This window comes from Leopardus geoffroyi, chromosome X (assembly GCF_018350155.1).
Source record: "Leopardus geoffroyi isolate Oge1 chromosome X, O.geoffroyi_Oge1_pat1.0, whole genome shotgun sequence".
NCBI lineage: Eukaryota > Metazoa > Chordata > Mammalia > Carnivora > Felidae > Leopardus > Leopardus geoffroyi.
In genome coordinates this window covers 111,820,925-111,838,777 of record NC_059343.1, presented here as the reverse complement: position 1 = coordinate 111,838,777, position 17,853 = coordinate 111,820,925, and the positions used below count along the sequence as shown (strand labels likewise).

The 17,853-nt window shown below is 42.3% G+C and overlaps 1 protein-coding gene across 3 annotated transcripts in view; it reads right to left on the bottom strand.

The window, feature by feature from the left end:
- The window catches only part of HPRT1 (hypoxanthine phosphoribosyltransferase 1), a 36,076-nt gene extending 24,078 nt beyond the window's left edge, over nucleotides 1–11,998 (bottom strand). Inside the window, exons 1-2 of one of the 3 annotated variants that reach the window (XM_045470822.1) lie at nucleotides 11,765–11,998; nucleotides 735–841 (exon numbers count right to left, since the gene is read on the bottom strand). In XM_045470822.1, coding sequence (XP_045326778.1) covers nucleotides 735–841; nucleotides 11,765–11,791 — 134 coding nt within the window. In that variant the 5' untranslated portion in view covers nucleotides 11,792–11,998. Of the gene's footprint in view, nucleotides 1–734; nucleotides 842–11,610; nucleotides 11,638–11,764 lie in introns of those variants that run through there. The other 2 variants (XM_045470820.1, XM_045470821.1) reach the window with 2 other exon arrangements.
- Between the last annotated feature and the right edge of the window lie 5,855 nt (nucleotides 11,999–17,853).

Genomic DNA, 17,853 nt, shown 5'->3' with positions numbered 1-17,853 from the left:
TGAGACTTCTGGTCAACAGTAGGCTATTAATAGTTAAGTTTTAAGGGGAGTCAGAAGTGATACACAGATTTTGACTGCACAGATGGTGGCATCCCTAACCCCCACATTGTTCAAGAGTTACTGTACATATATTTGCATACAGCATATGTGCATAGCCAGTGTGTACGAAGGACTATGCAGGAGGCTGAGAGGAAGAACTCTACTCATTTAAAGCCTCAATCCTTAGAATATTTTACAACAGCTATATATTGATACTATAACCTTAAAGTCAAAAACAAAATAGCCACACAAGGCAAGCATTTAAATACCAAGTAAGGTCTCTCACTGCAATTCATTTAAGGGGAACTTTTCAAGCTAGACATGCATAATAGTCAAAACATTACCTTCCCCTCCTGTGATTTAGCCCCAGCCCATTATCCTGTTCAAGGCTGAGCAATCAAAGACTGTTACTAGAGTTCATTCCTCCAATGTCCCTTCAATGTTTACTTTATTCTACTCCCTACAGATTCCCAGTATACCATGACTTACACTGGGTAATTAGCTCTCCCCCCAACTTTTTGTAAAGAGGGCTCTAAAACAGAAAACCTCTATTATTCGACAAGCTGGCCTAGTTTATGTTCAAACATCAATGCCTTAAAACAGTTGCTGACACTTGAAATTAATAGAAAATTAAGAAAAAACAGAAATAGAAATTAAGAAAAAAACCAAAAACTTCAATTTAAGATCTTACTAACCTGTCCATAATTAGTCCATGAGGAATAAACACCTTTTCCAAATCCTCAGCGTAATGATGAGGTATACAAAATAAATCTAGGTCATAACCTGGTTCATCATCACTAATCTGAAAAAGAAATATGACTGTTTCAGTGACAGCATTACACGACTGAATTTAGATGTTAAAAAACCTTAGCCTATGAGAGAAATTTAGGGGCGCCTGGGTGGCTCAGTCGGTTGGGTGTCTGACTTCGGCTCAAGTCATGATCTCACAGTTCGTGGGTTCAAGCCACGCATCAGGCTCTGTGCTGACCGCATACTCAGAGGCTGGAGCCTGCTTCGGATTCTGTGTCTCCTTCTCTCTGCCCCTCCCCCGCTCATGCTTTGTCTCACTCTGTTTCTCAAAAATAAATAAATGTAAAAAAAACTTTTTTTAAATAAAAATAAAAACAAAAAAAAGAGAAATTTAGGTATGAGACATCAAGAATTTTCTGTAACTTTGTAGGTATGACAATGAATTATAGTTATATAAGAAATGAACTGTATGCTTTAGAGATGAATAGTTAAGATTGTATCAGTAAAATGACATGTATGAAATTTCCTTTAGCTCCGCAAAGAGAAAATGAAAAACTTTAAAGAGTTAAGACAAACGTAGCAAAATCTTGATAACATTTTAAACACGGCTGATGAGCATATGGGGATTCAGTATACTATTCTCTCCACTTTTGAGTATGTTTGAAATTTTAGTAAAAACGATTTTAGTAACACTGTAGAAAAAAATTTTCATACACTGTAGTCTAACAAGTTAAAAAATCACACAGAACAAAAGCTGTTGTTTCCTACCCCAAATACAAACAGCCTCTCTCACCTCAGAGTAGGGGGGAAAAATCACCAAGAAAGCTAAGTGATTTCTTAAAAACCCAAACTCTTAGAAGTCTGAGATTGTTATAATCAATCCATGAGGTGCCTTCCTAGCAGATACTCCACGATTGCTTGAGTAGAACCATATTTGGCTGTCTTCGTATGCCCAATAGCTGGCATACAAACTATTGAATAAAACCGATGATGTGGTACCTGTGGTGGTAAAATGTACTATGATTATAGTTTTATAAATATTATACATGTACCTATACAGAAAAAATATAATAAAATCATAACAGCTATTATCTCGGGGAAGAGAGTTATAGTGATTTTACTTAGTTCTTTATACTATATATTGCAAATTTCCTTCATTGAGTATATACTGCTTTTTAAAAAAATTCAGTAGTCTTTCTTTTAAATTATTTGTGGCATTATGTGTTTTTTTACACACATATAAAAAGTACAGGAATTCTGAAAGATGTATGAAAGTAAAATCTACAAACAAAAATTGTAATCCCAAAAAATAAAAAAGAAGTGAGGAGGGGAAGGGAGAGGGAACAAAGGAGGAAAGGAAGGAGTGGAAGAAGGAAGAAAGGGTGGGCATGAAGGAATATACCAAACAGTGGTCAACTACAAGAAGGGGGAACTCGCTGAGTTGCACATTTTAATATTGACCTGGCCTTTTTTTTCATTGTCAATTTCACTTTTTTTTTTTATCATAGGTGATTTATAATTCCTACTCATCATTATATATATTTAAAATTCAAAGAAATAAACCAGTTATAATACTCTACTTCACATGATATTCAAGACTAAATATCTTCCAAATCACATTCAAGAAGATGATGATAAGAGCTTTGGCAGTTTTCAAGAAATACTGGTCAAACCATAATTAAATCTCAAAGTATCAGCGCACATCTATCGAACACCTTTCTGTCAGCACTATGTTAGATGCTTAAGGACAGGTAGCTAGGCTTTCAATAAATTTTAAAAATACATACTTAAGATTTATAATATTATTCACAGAATTCATAATTATATTCTGAAAAATCTGAGGTTCGTGTTACTTTTTCTGTCCCAAAAGGTCAGTTTTGAGTTCTCCAGACTTGGGTGGAATTTTAGGTATTGTTTTATCCAGCTGGTGTTACCTTCACACCATTTCCACCTATGCACATGGCCAGGAAGCTGGCAGTGATTCAGGTAGGTGGACCAGGACATGAACACGGGCACGGCCCTGTGGCATGTAGTGCCCAGGCACTCGCTCGGCAGCCAGTTTGAGGGTGGTAGGAAGTCAGTACTAACTTGTTTTTAAACCAACACATATTACTTTCACACACAGCAAGAAAAATTATATTTCTGGGGAAAAAAGATGATGCCAGATCTTAAGATCTGGCATAAAGTACTAATGTGTCTGCTAAACATTCACATCATGTGTATTTCAGAACACTTTCACTACAAAAAGAATGGAAATGGGACATTTGTGTCCCCTATAGGAACATTTCTAAAATACTTTCTAACAAGCAAATATTACTTTTCTAAATTTTATAAACTGAAACTCAGTTCAAGTTTTGGGAAAAGACAGACCTTGCTAGATCCTACAAGATGAGAGGATAAACATTCAAGTCTGGCTCAGAATATATCTGCTATTACCTGACAAGAATGAAAATGTACCACTTCATACTGCTTTAACACTAAGAAGATCCAGAAAACCAAACTGGCTTCCCTGAAGGTTACTCACCACTTCTACCAACTTACTCACTGCTCCGCACAAGCATAAACCAGGACCCACCCGGGACTCTGAAACATGCAACATTTATAAAGCCTATAGCTTCTGTGAAAATGGCTCAGTGCCTGGCTATAGGTTTTGCAGGCAGCCTAAGAACTTCATGAGTCTGATTTGTTTCAATCAAAGCCAATGTGAATTCTGCCCAGAGTTCATCCTAGACATGCAGTCTAATATAGACAGAACAGCTGGGATGCACACCAAAATAGGAATTCTACCTCTGTCAAAATACCAAATTAATTTCTAATTCAAAAGTTTCTATTTTCAATCAATACTATTAGATTTATAAATTACATTTAATGTCAAAGGGTTGATTTGTGATTATATGAGAATATTACAAAAAATTACATGCCAACAAACTGGACATCCTAGAAGAAGTGGATAAATTTCTAGCAACATATAACCTCCTAAAACTGAATCAGGAAATAGAAAATTTGAAGAGACCAATTACCAGCAATGAAATTGAATCACTAATCAAAAAACTCCCAACAAACAGAAGTTCAGGACCAGACGCCTTCACAGGTAAATTCTATCAAACACGTAAAGAAGAATTAATACCCATTTTTCTCAAACTATTCCAAAAAACAGAAGAGGAAAGAAAACCCAAATTGCTTCCATGAGGTCTGCATTACCCTGATACCAAAACCAGATAAAGACACTACAAAAAAAGAGAACTACAGGCCAATATCTCTGATGAATACAGATGGAAAAATCCTCAACAAAATATTAGCAAACCAAATCCAACAATACATTAAAAAAATCATTCACCACGATCAAGTGGGACTGATTTCTGGGATGCAAGGTGGTTCAATATTTGCAAATCAATCAATGTAATACATCACATTAGTAAGAAAAAGGATAAAAACCATATGATCATTTCAATAGATGCAGAAAAAGCATATGACAAAGTACAACATCCATTCTTGATAAAACTGTCAACAAAGTAGTTTTAGAGGGAACATACATCAACATAATAAATGCCATATATGAAAAACCCACAGCTGGGGCGCCTTGGTGGCTCAGTTGGTTAAGCATCTGACTTCAGCTCAGGTCATGATCTCACCATTTCTGAGTTCGAGTCCCGTGTCGGACTCTGTGCTGACAGCTCAGAGCCTGGAGCCTGATTCAGATTCTGTGTCTCCCTCTCTCTCTGCCCCTCCCCTGCTCATGCTCGTGCGTGCTCGCTCTCTTTCTCAAAAATAAATAAACATTAAAAAAAAACCCACAGCTAAAATCATACTCATGGTGAAAAACTGAGAGCTTTTCCCCTAAGGTCAGGAAAAAGACAAGGATGTCCACTCTCACCACTTTTATTCAACACAGTACTGGAAGTCCTAGCCACAGCAATCAGACAAGAAAAATGGAATAAAAGGATTCAAATTGGTAAGGAAGAAGTAAAACTTACACTATTTGGAGATGACATGATACTATATGTAGAAAACCCTAAAGACTCTACTGGAAAAACAACTAGAACTTCAGTAAGGTCGCAGGATACAAAATCAATGTAGAGAAATCCATTGCATTTTTATACACTAATGATGAAGTAACAGAAAGAGACACTAAGAAAGCAATCCCATTTACGACTGCACCAAAAATAATAAAACACCTAGGAATAAACTTAACCAAGGAGGTGAAAAGATCTGTACTCTGAAAACCATAAAACACGGATGAAAGAAATTGAAGACAACATGAACAAATGGAAAGATATTCCATGCTCATGGATTGGAAGAACAGATATTGTTAAAATGTCCATACTACCCAAAGCAACCTACATGTTTAATGCAATCTCTATCAAAATACCAACAGCATTTTTCACAGAACTAGAGCAAATAATCCTAAAATTCATATGGAACCACAAAAGACCCTGAATAGCCAAAAAAAAAATCTTGAAAAAGAAAAGCAAAGCTTGGAAGTATTATAATTCCAGATTTCAAGTTACACTACAAAGTTGTAGTAATCAAAATAGTATGATACTGGCATAAAAAAATAGACACCTAGATCAATAGAACAGGATAGAAAGCCCAGAAACAAACCCACGATTGTATGGTCAATTAATCTTCAACAAAGCAGGAAAGAATATGCAATGGGAAAAAGTCTCTTCAAAAAATGGTGTTAGGAAAACTGGACAGCCACATGCAAAAGAATGAAACTGGACTACTTTCCTACACCATACACAAAAATAAACTCAAATTGGATTAAAGACCTAAATGTGGGACCTGAAACCATAAAAATCCTAGAAGAGAGCACAGGCAGTAATTTTTCTGACATCAGCGGTAGCAACTTCTTTCTAGATAGGTCTCCTTGAGGCAAGGGAAATAAAGATAAACTATTCAAGTTTATCAAAACAAAAAGCTTCTGTTCAGCAAAGGAGACAATCAATAAAACTAGAAGACAGTCTACTGAATGGGAGAAGATATTTGCAAATGACATATCCAAAAAAGGGTCACTATCCAAAATATATAAAGAACTGACATAACACCCAAAAGACAAATAATCCAATTAAAAAATGAGCAGAAGGGGCCCCTGGGTGGCTCAGTTGGTTAAGCATCCAACTTCAGCTCAGGTCATGATCTCACAGTTTGTGAGTTCGAGCCTTGCATCAGGCTCTGCACTGACAGTGCAGAGCCTGCTTGGGATTCTCTCTCTGCCCCTCCCCTACTTGTGCTCTCTCTCAAAATAAAGAAACTTCTAAAAAATGAGAAGACATGAACAGACATTTCTCCAAAGAAGACATACAGATGGCCAACAGACACATTTGAAAAGATGCTCAACATTACTCATCATCAGGGAAACGCAAATCAAAATTACAGTAAGATATCACCTCACACCTGTCAGAATGGCTAACATCAACAACACAAGAAACAACAGGTGATGGCTAGGATATGGAGGAAGGGGAACCCTCTTGTACTGTTGGTGGGAATGCAAACTCATGCAGCCACTGTAGAAAACAGTATGCAGATACCTCAGAAAGTTAAAAAATAGAACTACCCTACGATCTAGGAATCATACTACTGGGTATTTACCAAACAATAAAACAAAACACTAATTCAAAGGGATACATGCACCCCTATGTTTACTACAGTATTATTTACAATAGCCAAATGATGGAAGCAGCCCAAATGCCCATCGATTGATGAATGCATAAAATATATATATACATATATATATATATATGCACACACACAGATGTGTAAAGATGCTGTGTGTGTGTATATATATATATATATATATATATATATATATGTATATGTATATATATACACATACATACATACAACGGACTATTATTCAGCCATAAAAAAAAGAATGAAATCTTGCCATTTGCAACAACATGGATGGAGCTAGAGAGTATAATGCTAAGTAAAATAAGTCAGTCAGAGAAAGACAAATATCATATGATTTCACTCATATGTGGAATTTAAGAAAAACAACGAATAAGGGAGAAAAAAAGACAAACCAAGAAAGGGACTCTTAACTATAGAGAACAAGCAGGTGGTTACCTGCGGGGAGGCGGGTAGGAGGGAGATGGGTTAAACAGGTGATGGGGATTAAGAGTACACTTACTGTGATGAGTACTGAGTAATGTACAGAACTGTTGAATGACTATATTATACACCTGAAACTAATATCACACTACACTAATTATACTGGAATTAAAATTTTTTTAAAAAAGTACCATTTTTAAAAAGGGTTGATTTGTGCTTTCAAGCATAAAAAACATGTTAAAATATAACCCTTTCTAAAAGGCAGAAACAAAAAAAATCTTAAAACTTGTATCACTTGAGGGACTTTAGGCATAAATTCACAACTCTATTAAAATTAACTATAAATAAAAGGGGTATATTGATGGAGGTCCTAATTTAAGAAATATATGATTGGCCATAGGTAGTTTGTTGTCAGAACTGGGCAATGGGTATATGATGGTCTGTTATACTATTGTCTACTTGTAGATATTTCAAATATAAAGTTAAATACGGAGCAATTTATTTAAATGATGACAAGGCACCAACATCAACTTTTCCCAATTTTTACATGTAATGAAAAGTCCAAGTCTTTCAAATCCATATATAATGACCAAATATTAGAATACTAATTTTAAAATGGTGAGGACCTTATCCAGAACCTGTATTATTACTAATACTCAAATATTTATTGAGAACCTACTGTGTTGTACATACTAGACAGGATTAGATAAATTTGACATACCTACCCTCAAAGAGCTTACAGTATAGAAGACATGACATGCATATGAATAACCATAAGACAGTGTTAAACCGCTATGAAAAAGATATAGGTGATGCATGCTGGGAATTTAGAGAGTACTCAAACTCTCAGAAGCCTTACGTGCACCTGGACCAATGATAAGAAATAAGATATAATTCAATGAACACGAACGTGGTCTTTTTTTTTTTTTCATTTTACTTATTCTAGAGGGAAGGAAAGGGGCAAAGGGAAAGAGAGAGAGAGAAAGAAACAAAGAGACAGAGAGACAGAGAGAGAAACAGAGAGAGAGAGAGAGAGAGAGAGAGGGAGAGAGGGAGAGAGATAGAGAGAGAGAGAGAGAGAGAGAGAGAGAGAGAGAGAGAGAATCTGAAGCAGGCTCCACACTCAGTGTGGAGCTCAATGGGGGGGCTCAATCCCACGACCCTGAGATCACGACTTGAGCCAAAATCAAGTCAGACAGACACTCAACTGACTAAGCCATCCAGGTGCCCCCAGGAACTTGTTCTTAATCATCCAAAACACCAAAACTTCATATTAAATGGGTCCAATAACTCCAATCTCCACAAAAGCTAGATAGAAATATACTCGGTGGCCTTTAATCTTATTAGCCCTTATTTGTCTGATTTGATATTAATATCTGATATTAACCTCATCTGATTTGGATTAGTTAACAATCCAGTGGCTGCTTTGACAGGAAGGGATTGCAATATATTAAATTACATAAAAATGCATTTAGCATTCACTTTGGTAAGGCACTGTGCAGTAAATTTTGTAGGGAGCATACAAAGATGATTTTAAACTGAGAGCCCTCAAAGAGCTTATACATAATCTAGTAGAAAAGACATACATACAACTATACAGCACAATAAAGCTTGTCATTTGTACTTGAATCTAATTTGACCAGCCCACAAATTTGTGATTATCAACAGCGGTTATACATGCACTAAAGATAAACCTGGAACCCAGCACCAATGACTCCCCCTACAGCCTACCGAGCTTAAAGTAGTCTGTTGCCTGGTTGTAAACAGAGTCAAGTACACTGGCATGTCTCTAATACTGAATTAGCACAGTTTTCTAAATCAACCAGGCAATAGTTGATTATGAATGTAAGTCACACTTCGAAATGAATGTAAACCACATCTGTTTTATTGGTGACTTGGCGTGGCATGTCTAAGCATGTGGTGATTACCGACACCTTCTAAAACAACTGTATTAGTCTGCTCGAGCTGCCCTAGCAAAATCCCACCAGCTGGGTGGCTTAAACAACAATAATTTATCTCTTGCAGTTCTGGAAGCTGGGAAGTCCAAGATCAAGATGCCAGCAAAACAGGTTTCATTCCGAGGCCTCCTCTCTAGGTTTGTAGGCAGCTGCTTTCTCCTAGCTATGTGCACAGTGGAGGGTGGGGAAGGGAGCTCTTTGGTGTCTTTTCTTAAAAGACCAGGACCCCAATCTCATGACCTTATTAGTAATCCTAATTACTCCACAAAGGGCCCCATCTCCAAATACCACACAGTGGGCAGTTGGGGCTTCAACATATTTATCTGTTGGCTATTACTGGAGATACAAATGTTCAGTCCATAACAAGAACCGGACATAAAATGGCTAAAGAAGATCACAAAGAAGGTTCTGGATGGCTCTGGGAAGAGCCCAACCCGAAAACATTTGGGGAAATGGGACACGTGAGTGGCTCACTTGGTTGAGTGTCCAACTTTGGCTCAGGTCACAATGTCATGGTTCGTGGGATGGAGCCCCGTGTCGGGCTCGCTGCTGTCAGTGCAGAGCCTGCTTTCGATCGTCTTTCTCCCTCTTTCTCTGCTCCTCCCCCACTCACGCTCTCTCTCAAAAATAAAAAAAATCTTAAAATATGTGGGGGCACCCGGGTGGCCCAGTCGGTTAAGCATCTGATTCTTGGTTTTGGCTTGGGTTATGATCTCATGGTTGGTGAGTTCGAGCCCCATACTGGGCTCGGTGCTGTCAGTGTGGAACCTGCTGGGGATCCTCTCTCCCTCTCTCTCTGCCCTTCCCCCCCCTCTCAAAAATAAATAATAAAACATTTTTCTAAAATGGAGATGTTAAAAGGCCCCTGGGTGGCTCAGTCAGTTGAGCGTCTGGCTTTGGCTCAGGTCATGATCTGACGGTTCCTGGGTTTGAGCCCCACGTCGGGCTTTGCACAGGCAGCACGAAGTCTGCTTCGGATTCTGTCTCCCCCTCTCTCTGCCCCTCCCCTGCTCACTCTCTCAAAAATAAACATTAAAAAATGGAGGTTAAGAGCAGACTCTGGGTCCAGATAAGTCAGATTCAAATCCTAGCATTGCTGGGTGATCTTGGATAAGTTACTTAACCTCTCTGAGCCACATAAATTTATTTTTAAATTTAAAAATATCAAATCAGTTAATATATGTAAAGAGCTTAGAACAGAAACCAGAACATACTAAACACTATACGAGTGCCTGTTATTACTAACGTGCAATTTTTGGCAAGGAAATAAAAAAAGAACAGTACTTTGCAAACCAAAAACACAACGAAGATCTTAACGTTCAAATGAAACTAACAATAGCTAGTTGTAGCAATAATAATTCACCGTATGCTGGGGCAGGCATCACACCCCAAAGCTAAAAACATCTAACTTCCTCAGCAACTGAGTAAACACAAAAGCCCCCACCATTTTTTGAGGACCTAGTATTAGCATACCACTTAAGGGCATGGACTCTTGAGAGAGACCTAGGCTTGAGTCGGAGTTTCTCTTTGCAACTATGTGACGTGGGTATGGCAAGAAGATAAAATTACTAAACTTCTCTGAGGCTCCAAAGATTCCTCCTCTGTAAAATGGTAATAATCATGCTATTGTTACAGAGTTGTTTCAAGGAGTAAATAGGACTATGTAGGTAAACACGATGATAGCTATTATTACTATTCCCAGTCAAGGACCACGGAAAGGTTGTTTAAGCAGACAGTCTTACAATATTTCAGTAACACCCAGAGGTAGCTAGTACCTCAGTTATACATTAGGGACACTTAAGCCCAGAAAAGGGAAGTAAGTTACCCAAGGCCACACAGCTAGTAAACAGCCCAAGCAAGCAGGATTCCAGGCCAGACTCCACGAAGAACTCTGCCCTTTACCTTAAGCCATCGTTCCCAATATCAATAGAATCCTTCCTTTTGGGGGCTCAAGTGGTTAATTATTTATTCACTCAACAAACCGTTATTGAGAATTTCTTACATGCCAGGCACTGTCCTATATGCTGTGGTTATGGTGGCGATTCCTGACCTTATAAAGCTTCTGTTTTAGTGGGAGAGACAATCAACAGGTAATCAGGTAACTGCTAAAATATAATGATGACGATGATGCAGACTGAGGCATGTAACTATTGGGAGGGGTGTTGGCCGTTTTAGCAAGCATGATCGGAAAGGCGTGGGGGGGGGGGGGGGGGGTGCAGCTTGGCTTGTTCCAGAAACAAAAAGAACCAATGAGGTTGGAGACAGGATACAGAGGCTGGTGATGGTACGAATGTCCTTGAAGGTAAGGACCAGATTCGCACTTTTTGTCCCCGCAGCATCAAAGAACGTAGGATCCGGATCGAGGCACACCTGAATTCGAGGCCTAGCTCCCTCTGGGCGGAGAGAAAATTACCTAATACCGTGTCACTATTTTCCTCGTGTGTACAAACGCGGGCATGGTTACCGCTACCAAGGCTGCTGTGAGGGTTCAAGCAGGCAATGCGCATTCGCACGGTCATTATGGCATTTGCGGAACTAGGTGCAAGTACCAGTCCCCGCATGCCCTCCCACGTGGCCGCTCCCGTGCCTGCGCCCTCTATTACAGGGGCCCCGAGGACCTCAGCGGCATACCCCCAGTTTAGAGAAGGGCCTCTCCGGACAAAGCCCCCACCCGCGGCGCGCCGGATCCTTCCCGAACTGGCCCGCGGGCCCTCCCCGGCCGCACGAGTCCGCCAAAGCGCCATCCCCACCCTCCTCTGCCACACGCAGCCCCCCTCCCCCGGGCTGTCCCGAGGCACCCACCCCGCACCTCGCCACGCATCCCCCACGCCACCCCGTGTGACGTAAAGCCCGAGCCGGGACGCGGCGGTCGCCCCCCGCCCCTCCGGGCTTCCCCGGGCCACACCGGCCGGCGCCCGCACTGCGGGCCGCGAGCCTCAGGTGCCGCGGGCCGAGCCGCTCACCACGACGCTGGGGCTGCGGGTCGCCATAACGGAGCCGATGGGCGCGCGCGCTGAGGGCAGCCGGAGGAGGAGGAAGCCGGAGGTGCCACAGAGGAGGAGGCGGAGGCTCCGCAGAAGGCGGCGACGCGCGGGAGAGCGGAAAGAGCCGCTCGCTCGTGCACTCTAGGCCGCCGCCGCCGCCGCCGCCGCCGCCGCCGCCGGAGCGAAGGCAAAACCGGCCCCGCCCGCCCCCGAGGCTCCGCCCACAGACCGCCCGGGCGCCTCTGCCGGCGCCTGCGGGTTTCCACGCGCCGGAGGTGGGAATTTTCCTCCGGAAGGAGCGGAGACTCCTGGTGCGCAGCCTCCGTCCAGCTTTCCCTGGGTCTCCCAGCCTGAGGGCTCCTGGCTCCCCACACCTGCCTCCGCCCGGTTTCTTCCTAGTGCCCGTAAACTGGGCGCCGGCTTTTCGGCTTGCCGTCACCACGTGCTTCTGTCGCCCGGCGCCCCCTTCCCAAGACTCTGGACTGCATTGCGGATTCCGTTTTACTAATTCTACCAAACATCTTTAATTGGGTGTGAGAGTTGAGACCAAGAGCCCTAGAGTCAGCAGGTCAGGGTGCAAATCGGACGGGGAACACCTAACTGCTCTGTGACCTTGTGCAAATCAGACTGAGCCTCTCTTTTCGTCTCAGTCAAATGAGGGTATTAACAGGATCATTGTGAGAATTAGACATGGTATCCCTGTGTGTGTGTGTGTGTGTGTGTGTGTGTGCGCGTGTGTGTGTGTGTGTGTGTGTGTGCGTGTGTGTGTGTGTGTGTGTGTGTGTGTGGTACAGTACCTAGGACGTTACATAGTCAGTAAATGGGAACTGTCACCATTACTGATCTTTATTTTTGCCTCCACAAGTCCCTGTATGGAACTGGGGACAGGAATCTTACCCTACTCTCAAATAGGTCAGGTAAGCAAACAACAGTTGTTCATTCCTAGCGTTCGTACGACTCCAGAACCCACCATAGTGCCTGGCACACAGTTGGTGGCCCCTGTTAAGGCTGCCGAGAGATAGGTGATGGTAAGAGATTTGTGAAACTGGTCAAGTCATTGAATTTCTCTGAGCCTCAGTCTCTTCATCTAAAAACTGAGAATAATAATTCTTGCTATGAAGGGTTATGAGAATTGTAAAGACAATTTATGTAAAGTACCTAGCATGGTACTCACCTCATAGTAGGTGCTCAAGAAATAGTAGCAGTTATAATTTTAGAATGTATGAGTGTGTGAACACCATACTGCCCAAGTTTCTCTGCCTTCCCTATCTATCATGGAAAGAAAACAGACTATAATGGAAAAGGTACATATGGCCTTTGGATTGAGAAAGATCTGAGTTTAAATCCCAAGTTTATCCCTTGGGCAGAGTCCTTGACCTCAGTGTGCCTCAGTTTCCTTATATGTCAAATGAAGCTAATATCTCCATCACAGGGCATGGCAAGGATTAAACAAAATAACGCAAGAGTGCATAGCATAGCCCTTGCTCCAAAAAAAAGTTCAGGGGCACCTGGGTAGCTCAGTCCATTAACCATCGGACTTTGGCTCAGGTCACGGCTCAGGTCATGATCTCATGGTTTGTGAGTTCGAGCCCAGTGTCAGGCTCTGTGCGGACAGCCTGGAGCCTGCTTCCGATTCGGTGTCTCCCTCTCTCTCTGCCCCCCACTCCCCCCCCCCTTCCACAACAAGTGCCTTAAACTTGCCTTAACCAAGTTTTCACTCTGTTTATCCTTCTAGTCTCTAAGACATCCATTCTCCTGTTGATGGGCATGTGGGCAGTTTCCAGGTTTGGTTTGTTACAAATAGTGCTGCTATGAACATTTTGTATGTATCTTTACATATCTTTTGGTAAACATACGAATGCACTTCTTTGAACATAGACTTTGAAGTTCATATCAGCACATGTTTATTACTTATCCTTTTACCAAACACTGCGTTCCACCAAGAGTTCATTCAGAGCACTTCTAGTTATACATTTGGCCCCTGACACGTGGACTCGACTACCCACATTTGTGTCTAAATTAGGTGTCCCAACACTTCAGAGCCCTTCCAGTTTGTTTGTGGCTTGCAGTTTCTTTCTGCAACACCTGTGGTAGCACATACCCCCGTATTGTCACAGAGGTTTGAACTAAACAGTGATAGCCTGGTGATTCTAAAGACAAAGAAACAGTACTATCATTTCATTCCTGTCATTCTAGGACGACTTGGAGCTTTTATTTGTGTTTAAAATTTTAAACAGCGGGGACAGCTGGGCAGCATAGTTGGTCAAGCACATCTGACTTCATCTCAGGTCACGATCTCACGGTTTGTGGGTTCGCGCCCCACATCGGGCCCTGTGCTGTCAGTGCAGAGCCCGCTTCAGATCCTGTCTCCCTCTCTCTGTCCCTCCCCTGCCCGTGCTCTCTCTATCTCTCTCTCAAAATGAATTAAAAAAACTTAAAAAAAATTTAAAACAGCAAACAGTGCCATTTGTAAGATGTGATACTTTTATTTGGTAAGTGAAAATCTGGTTCACATGTGAAATATTTTGCTGAATTTGGACAATATATTTAAAATCAAAATGTGTTATTTTAAAATTATAATTGTCTTCAAAAATAAAAAATAAAATAAAATTATCATAGTCTTGAAACCAAAAAAGAAATCAAGAAAATAATAATTGTTACTCATTATTACAGAAAATAAAACTTTCAGAGACAAAATAATTTTGTCTTTTTTTCTCCACCAAATTTGTATTTCTATGAAAAAAATAATCACCACCAAAATACTCACCCTAAATGTTGAATTTTTTTTATTTTTTTAATGTTTATTTTATTTATTTTTGAGAGAGAGAGACACACACAGAGTGTGAGCGGGAAAGGGTCGGAGAGAGAGAGGGAGACACAGAATCTGAAGTGGGCTCCAGGCTCTGAGCTATCAGCACAGAGCCCGACGCAGGGCTTAAACCCATGAACCGTGAGATCATGACCTGAGCCAAAATCGGATGCTTAACCTACTGAGCCACCCAGGTGCCCCATAAATGTTGAATGTTTAAACTGAATTTACAGTAGCTTTCTCAATAATCTTGTATATTTCCCCCTCATCAGAATAAATTTCTGTAAGCTTTGCTTTGATTCCATGAGCTGGATGCAACAGTGAAGAAGTATTGGAATTCATTAACGTGACGGTTAATTTTATGTGTCAACTTGGCTGGGCCATGGTGCCCAGATAGCTGGACAAACATTATTCTGGAAGTTTCGGGGAAGGTGGTTTTTGGAGAAGATTAACATTTAAATCATTTTAAATGAGTAGAGCAGATTACCTTCCGCGATGTGGGTGGGCCTCGTGCAATCATTTGAAGGCCTGAACAGAGCAAATGCTGACCCTAATCGAGAAGGAATTCTGCCAGCAGACTGCATTTGGACTGGAACAGCAACTCCTCCCTGAGTTGTCCCGCCTGCTGGCCTACCCCACCAGAATTTGGACTTGGGAAGAAGCCTCCACAATCGTGTGAGCCAATTGCTTAAAATAAAAAAATCTCTCTCTCTCTCTCTCTCTCTTTCTTTCTCTCTCTCTCTCATACACACACCCGTCCCATTAGTTCTCTTTCTCTGGAGAACCCTAATTCAACTCATTTTCTATTTGAAGCATCTAATGATATAGATGACATCACATAAGTGGCATCATTTAACTGTGAAGTCCTTCTGCTAACAGAGCTCCTCATTTAAAGCTATTTATTGCTTCACTCTTTGTCATGTACAAGGAAACTTGAAATCAAAACGAGCAAATGAATTTTGCGGAGAAGTCATTGGATCAAAACAAGTCGTTCACAAAGCAATAGATAAATACCCTCTCGGCAGCTGCATCCCCTGAAATCCTCATCTTTGAGCACAGTCTTCTTAAAATAAGTACAAACCTTTGAGGTAGATGCTGACGCCGTCTCTGCAGATTTATGTCTTCTGGTTTTCAAGGGGTCAGTGACATCGATGTAGGTGATAAACGTGGACAAGTGTTTTGTTCGTGTTACACATTCATGATCAATTTTCTTGAGTAACAAATATGGTATTTAATTGCACATTAACTAAGCACTTTAGTTTCTGAACTCATGCTGAAAGGGTGGATTGCAAAATTTAAAAACATAACAGGTTGTAGATTTGCACCATGTAACGAATGACATAACCATTGTACGAAGACCATTCAGACTACTCGTTGTACGGCAGGACTCCTCAGCCTCCATTTCCTAAACATATTTTATGTACACGTGAAGGTGTAATTTCCTACATCCACGGGCCTACCAACTCGTGGCCTGGCAGCTTCCTGTATGTCGTAGGCTTTGGCATGGGCACAGCTGGCCAGCACACCCTGCTGTGTGTGTCCAGCAAGGGGCACAATGGTGAATACTCCCCCCTCCCCATCCCCGCCTGGGACAAGAATGAGTCGGTTGTCTAATATCTGAGTGCACTTGCTTCGTTATCAGTGAATACCCAGCACACTGTCCTTGACAGGGTTACGTTGTATTTGGAAAAGATTAGAAAGAGGGAGAAGGGGGGCGCCCGGGTGGCCGGGCTGGTTAAGCGTCCAACTTCGGCTCAGGTCATGATGTCACAGTTTGTGGGTTTGAGCCCTGCTTTGGGCTCTGCGCTGAACATGTGCCTGCTTGGGATTCTCTCCCTCTCCCTCTCTCTCTACCCCTCCCCCACTTGCACTTTCTGTCTCTCTCTCTCTCTCAAAATAAATAAAAGAAAAAGAATTAAAAAAAAGAAAAAGAAAAAGGGAGAAGGGTTATCACCAGTTGCTGTTTACGTTTAACTCTGTGTCAAAGTGAGAATTTGCTTCTCTGTACAGGCCTCGCACAAGCCAGCAGACGAGACCAAGGCAGAAGCTGGAGTTAAACAGTGGTGGTCCCGCAGACCCATCTGGCTTGCTTATATCAATTTAGTTGTTAATACTTCCTCCTGGTGGGAAAATGAAAACTCCGGGACAACCGCTAAATCGGACAAGACGCGGGGCAGCTGGGCGGCTCGGTCCATTGAGCGTCCGACTCTTGATTTCGGCTCAGGTTGTGATCCCAGGGTCGTGGGATCGAGCCCCAGGTAGGGCTCCACGCTGAGCACGGAGCCTGCTTGGCACGCTCTCCCTCTCCCCTCCCCTGCTCGTGCTTGCTCACTCTCTGTCTCTCTCTCTCTCTCTCAAAATAAATAAACATTTTTCAAAACTTTACATTGGACAAGATGCTGGGTTAGCAGTCCCCGGCACATGGGAGCATAGAGCCCCCTGCAGCAGTGCAGGGCCAGGCAGGGGGGATGCCTTCCAACGCTGTTGCTGGCGGCTCTTCACTGCAGTATCCCAATCTCCGACCACAATTTTCTTCGTCCCTAGTTGTCCCTGGCCACCCTGCCTGGCATAATTGTGCTTCAGAGTCATCGGGAGACCTCCAAGTCCCCTGTCTACCACTCCGCTCCCGCCTTCCCTTACTTCCCACTTCAGTGTGGATCCCACCTTCAGTGTGGAGTCCTTTGCACCCTCCTAATTCTGCTCTGCCAGGACGGCAAAGCCACATCTTGGCTCAACCCCCCGGCCTGTCTGATCTACCCCCGCTAGGCCGCAGAGTGTGGCTGGAGAAAATCCCACAACCACGGAGACTGGTTCCTCTATACATTCGTGGGCCCGGGTCTCAACTAGGCCCTAAACACCCCTCCACAATCCTTTCCAAGACCTTGGTCTGCCCCCCATCATGTCCCCCTCAGTCATGTTCTGTACGTCCGTCCCCATTCAACTTCATCATCCTCATTCTCGAAGGATAGACTCAACCCATTAACTTACGAAGAGAGTGAATGAAACAAGGATGCAACACGTCAGTCCCGTCCATCCACGTCTATGCTGTGTCCTCTCTCTCCTCCGGGCCCAGAGGCGAGGAGTCCCTCCTCTGGCAGACCCAGGTACACCCTGCGATCCATCGCCTCTGGCACCTGTCTCTGTCAGATAGCTACTTTTATTCTCCCATAGCGCTTGTCCTTCCTTCTAGTCTTTCCCCGTACACAGACTCAAGTTTCTCCCATCCTAAAAGTAAATAAGTAAATGAATAACTGAATCA